Below are 5,616 nucleotides of genomic sequence, written 5' to 3' on the forward strand. Positions count from 1 at the left end.
CAAGAAAGGCCAGTCTGAGAGCCTTAATATTCCTGAAAATTCCCTGTGTCGTTGAGACCATGTCTAGTAGCCTTCTATCCCATCTGTTAGGGCCAAGAGGGAAGGAAGGAGGAGGACTGATGGTGAAGAAGGTATGCATCATGTCAACCTGTAGGCTCTGCACTTGTAAGTAGGACCCTTATTAAACCATCGTGTCTCTTTCTTGCAGCTGGGACGTGTGTGTGGCTGACAGAGCAGGGATGTCTGAGACCTCAGCTAGCAAGGAGAGTCTCCCGGCTGAGTGCCCTGTGTGCTATGAGAAGTTTCACCCACTGGAGGCCACACGCCGGAAGCTCAGCTGCGGGCACACCTTCTGCCATGACTGCCTGGTGAAGTGCCTGCTCTCCACCAAGCTCGATGGCCAGGTCCAGAACAGCATCATTTGCCCTGTGTGTCGCTATGTGACTTTCCTCAGCAAGAAGAAGGCGCTCTGGCCACCCGAGGCAGGGACAAACCCCTGGACACTGGAAATACCTCTATCACCATCCTCCCTGTCTCATCTGACTAGGCTGGAGCCCACCAACACCTTAGTGGTTCCCAGCCATTTTGTGATGCCAGTGCAAAGCTTTGACCGATGTCACAGCCCGGGAAACACCTCTCCGGACTCTCGAGGGGTCCCAGGAGAGCTGGCACGGGAAGCCCACATCTTTGTGATCAGCGACCATGGGATGCCACTGGTAGATGAGGACTGTGGCTCACTGGGGAGGAGAAGCAGAACAGAAACACTGAGCTCAGTGTCATCCAGCCCTGCACTGGGGGTGAAATGCTGCCAGTCACCCATCGCCCTGGCTGTCCTGCTCATCTTGACTGTGGCACTGCTTGCAGCTGTGCTCCCTTGGCTGCTGCTGGTGAAGAGGGACTCGTAGTGGCAGTGTGAGACGGTTCCCACCAGGACATCCTGGTGGAGAGGTGCTGGCGGAGATAAGCAGTGCTCCCAGGATAAGCAGTCCTGCTCCTGAGGCAGTCGCTCAGGAGGGAGCCTGTCTTGTCTCCAGCTCGTGTCCTGGAGGGGTATCACTGATGTGGCAGAGCTGGGCTCTCAGACCGCTCTCAAAAGACCTCTGGAGAAAGCAACTCCATGTGAAGCTCTCCCTTCTGGACAAAGACTGAATGGTCTCCCCTACCTTTCTGCAGATCTCAGGGACCTCACAGTGTCACTGCCATCGTTTTCTGCCTCTTTTGGTTAAAACATGTCTGGTCAAACCCTGTCAGTGGCAACAATTTGGCTGGGATTCCTCCGGTGTTTTAGCGGAGGGTGGTAGCTCCTCCTGGCACCCTGTGACATCCAGGCCCTTGTAGCCATGCACAGGGATAGCTGACCTCCTGTGCTGACCCCCTTCCCTCCATCCTGGATCCCAGGGGATTGTGACTGTGGCACCCATGCACTTGGAGCCTGAGGAGAACCTAGGGCTCTGTACATGGGAACAGGTCATGCAAACGGCTTGTGGGGCTTTTGGAGATCCCCAGTCTCCTGACTGGCTTTCAGGGTAGCTGGAGTACATGGTACTGGAAATTCATGCCTTTCCATCCCAAAGGTGTGAAAATAAATCAGAAACTCTAGCTACTGGGCAACAAGGGCAGTGAAACCTCCTGCACCCATGGCCAAGCTGGCACAAGAACAGTCCTGCCCATGGTCCAGACTTATCTCTGGAAGGAGCCCATCAAGACAGTTTGACATCAAGACCCCAGGGCAGGAGCTCTGAGCCCCAGGTTTCCCAGCACATCTGCCCGCAAGGGCATATCTGCCTGCAGAGGAGGTTTTCAGGCCACCTCTGGAGACAGCAGGTTGCTCTCTGCATGGGTGCACCTGGCAGGCTGCTACATGCCCAGGGCCATGCTGGGGTGCAGGGATGCCAGGACACAGCCATCAGCCATGGGCAGGGCCACCATGGCAGYGTGGCATGTCTCCACAAGCTGGGAGGTGTCTCCAGGACATTGCTCCAAAGGGGTGTCCTCCCACGCTGGCCCATCTCCTTGAACACACGAGGCCCCGCTGGTACAGATTTTGCCGATACGCAGGGGCAGCGCAGCTCAGCCCCAGGCAGCTGTGCCAGGGATGGCGGTGGGAAGGCCCCGGTGGCAATTAGGCAGGTGGAAGAAGTGACAAACGCCAGCCTGTGCTTTGGTAAGGGCTGCTCCCCGGGGACCCAACACACCTGCTAATGTGTTACACACGGGGACTGTCACTGCCAGACAGAGCATGGAGAGAGCGATCCTCRCCCCTTGTTATCTCACCTTCCCCTTCGCGAGCCCGTCGTCCCCTCCCTACGGAGAGTTGGGGTAGGAGCAGATGCCGGCTCATTTCTCAGGCAGTCCTAGCCTTCCCCTCACTCAGCCCTGGTCTCTGTTGCTCATTTTACTCTTCAGCTTCTTCCTGAGGGTCCTGATCATCCTCCCAGTCTCACAGGCCTCCCTGCCCTGGGGACACGGAGAAAGGCAGTGGGGTGTGTGGCAGGGAGGCCAAGCCAAAGGCCGGGACCATATAAAGGGGCAATGTGAGAATCCCACCCTGCTTTACAGGCTGGGYGCTGCTCCTCGCTAGAGTCCCACGTCCCAGCAGAATGGTGTTTCCTCGTCCCTTCATCCGGCTCCTGAAGGTTAAGACCCAGCAGCTCATGTTTACCTTTGCTAAAGAGGTTAGTCACCCACGTGCCTCCTGACCTTGCCCTCTTTGGGACTGGTCCTTCCCCGGGATGTCTTGACCTGTCGCCCTGCAGGCCCTGGCTGGGAACGGAGGAGGAGAGCTGTGTACTGCCCAGTCTAGATTCGGGACCTGTTGTGCCCCATCTCAGGCAGTGGAGGCAGCCAGTCACCCCCTTGCCAGAGACATCCAGAGGTGCTGTGGACCCACAAGGTGTGCCCTGATCCCTTGTCACGCTCCCATGAAGTCTGCATGCCTCCGACACAGCGCCTGCATGCTGTCTGCCACCTCTGGCCTCCTGACCCAGCCTCCAGCCCCATGGGTGCTGCTCTCTGCCCAGTCATTCAGGAATGCACCCAGAGGAACTCATCCCGGCCTTCCTGACCCCATCTGGGAGCAGGAACAACATGGCCCCAGCCGTAACCACCAAGCTGAGAAGYCCAAAGGGGTGAATGGTGGGGGAAGGAGGGCTGGCACATGTTTCCCAAGCTCCCAAAGGGAGGTTTCCATTGCCAGGTTGAGTTTCAATTAGGACAAACATGACCAGCAGTTCCACCAAGTGAGAAGAGTCAATTTTGGGATCAGTCAAAACATTTCATGGGAACAAATAAAAACCTCTTGTGACATGTCAGCTGTCTTAGATCCTGTTCTGTAGCCGGAAAATGCTCTGTCCTGACCCAGCTGATGAGGCCGGGTGAATTCTCCTGKTGCTGGCTGCTCTTTTGGAGAGTTTCTGTGGGTAGTTGTTCAGCTAGAAAATATCAGGGCATCCCAATGGCTCAGCGGCTGTTTGTCTGGGCAAAAGCAGGGAGTCATACATCCATGCTGTTTGGCGAAGTTTTCTGGGCTCTGGCTGCAGGGATGGAGCAGGCTGGGAACTGAAAAAGGCCGGCATGACTGTGGGTGATGGTGAGTGATGATGGGGTTCGCTTAGCATTGCTGTGTTTCAACGGGACAGCCTGCATGGCAAGCCAGATGCGAGGGTACTAGGCTCAAGGCAGGCTGGCAGCAACTGCCTTGGGATTCCCTTGTGTCAGTGCCTGAAGGGTTTATGGCTCATCCCTTATTTCTGAAGGACCTCAGTGGGATGATCACCAGCACAATGCATCTGCAAACAGGTCTTGTCCCTGTGAGATGCCCAGCATTGATGCTACTATAAAGTGCACCCAGGCACCAGATGGTGGTTCTGGGTGGCATTAAAACTGGGAGACAGTAAAGGAGTCTACATGTTTCCAGGGGTTTGGGGAATGCTGCTCGGAAAGGGGTGAACCATCTGTGGGAGGGGAGCTGATGGTATCAGACCCCTTTCCTCTAGCGTTATAACCAGTTCACAGCACCCTGGCTGGGCTGCAGACTACCCARCTGCTCTCCTTGATGCTGCCAGGGACCTTCTGCAGTCATGCCTTCACCCTGTGCCTCAGTTTCCCCACCCACACAGTGGATGTAATGGCACTAATCCCCCTCCACCCCCCTCCGGGCCAAACACTGGGAAAGTGTCTCTGGAAAAGTGCTTGAGACACCAGACTGGAATGGAAGTCTTATTTCATAAGAAATAATTACCTGATAATAATGTGCCTAGGCTTCATTATTTAATAATAACCCTTMATTTTATTCTGGGAGGAGGAGAATTGCTGGAGAGTGTCAGAGAACCACCACCCTTTGCAGAGAGCTGCTGGGAGGTGGGAAGGGGACCCCCCCCCCATCATCATCTGCACCCAGGGAAGCTCCTGAGGGGTTGGGCTGGAGAAACCCACTCCCGGGGAGCAGAGGACAGTCATCCCATTTCCTCTCCTGTTCCTGCTGCTCTGGCCTCTTGACTTCTTTCCTCCTTTTCCCTTCTCCTCCCCACTGTTGGCTGGGTTCGAGGTAAGTGTGTGACCACGTGGCATTTGGGTTGCACTCAGTGAGGTTTTCCCAGCCTGTTATCTGTGAGCGGAGGAAGTCCTTCCAGCTGCTGTTGCTCAGCTGCTGGAGATTCTTGGGCAAGGGAAGAGGGAAGGGAAAGCTATTCAGAGTTGGGGTGAGATGGGACGTTTTGCACTGTGCAGGGGTCACAGGCACTGTCGGGACCAGTGAAGAGGGGGCTGAGGCTCGGGGTGTTGTCAGGAGGGGCTTCCAGGGTGGGTGACTGCCATGCTAATACCAATAGCTGGAGAAGGGTCCCCAAATGACACCTCCTGGCTGTTTGGCCTGCACCTCATGCCCACTTTCCATCCTGCATTGTTACCTGCAGGGACGTGCCTGACAAATCCTCTGCCTCTGGGTTCAAGGGAGAGCAGGCTCAGAGGCAGGTGGGGGGGGGGTGGCATGAACAGGCCTTTGAGGATTCTGTGACGGCTCTCATGCTATTTGGCATCTTCCTGAAATCACCAGCTCCTAGAGCCAGAGGATTTTAGTCAGCCTCCATTTAAAACCTAATGCAAGTCTTTGGCCTTTTGGGCTTCAGGAAAGAGTTTGGATCCCTAAAATACTCCATATTTCAAAAGTGAATAAGTGGTGAGCTTCACAGCTCTGCAGTGATCAGGGATAAAGCAATGCTGAGACCTGGAGGCCTGGGGTAGGCATCCAGGGACATCACCTCCTTCGTAGGCAAGGAAGGCATTTGCCACAGGGTGGCACTGCTTGGCCAGAGAAGGCTGTCAGGGCTGAGCAGGACCAGCCTTGGGAAGGTGTCACACCGGGACCAGAGCCCCTACCTTTGGTGGGTTAGGGTCACTTAGCAAGGGATTGGAGCTACACTGGAGAAAGCCTGCAGCAGGTATTCACTAGTGCTGCTGGAGGGTGGCATGCAGCTGTGCAGCAGGGATGTGCCAGGGCCGACGCGTTTGTGCTGGCACCCATTGCAACAGCCCCTCAAACACATCTGCTGTTCAGGGTCAGCTGACTGCCCAGCATCCCCACTTCTTTTCCAGAGCCACCTCATCTCTGGACAGCGT

At 55.7% G+C, this 5,616-nt stretch overlaps 1 protein-coding gene across 1 annotated transcript; it reads left to right on the forward strand.

The window, feature by feature from the left end:
- Positions 1-239: 239 nt before the first annotated feature.
- Positions 240-905, forward strand: RNF222 (ring finger protein 222). Its single transcript, XM_026075776.1, has one exon. The coding sequence runs from the start codon at positions 240-242 to the stop codon at positions 903-905; it is 666 nt and encodes a 221-aa protein (XP_025931561.1).
- The last annotated feature ends 4,711 nt before the right edge of the window (positions 906-5,616 follow it).

This window comes from Apteryx rowi, unplaced genomic scaffold (genome assembly GCF_003343035.1).
Source record: "Apteryx rowi isolate R43461 unplaced genomic scaffold, aptRow1 scaffold_41, whole genome shotgun sequence".
NCBI lineage: Eukaryota > Metazoa > Chordata > Aves > Apterygiformes > Apterygidae > Apteryx > Apteryx rowi.

Bases quoted from the DNA above. Each gene is read 5' to 3' on its own strand.
- RNF222 (XM_026075776.1), top strand. From the start codon at position 240: ATGTCTGAGACCTCAGCTAGCAAGGAGAGTCTCCCGGCTGAGTGCCCT.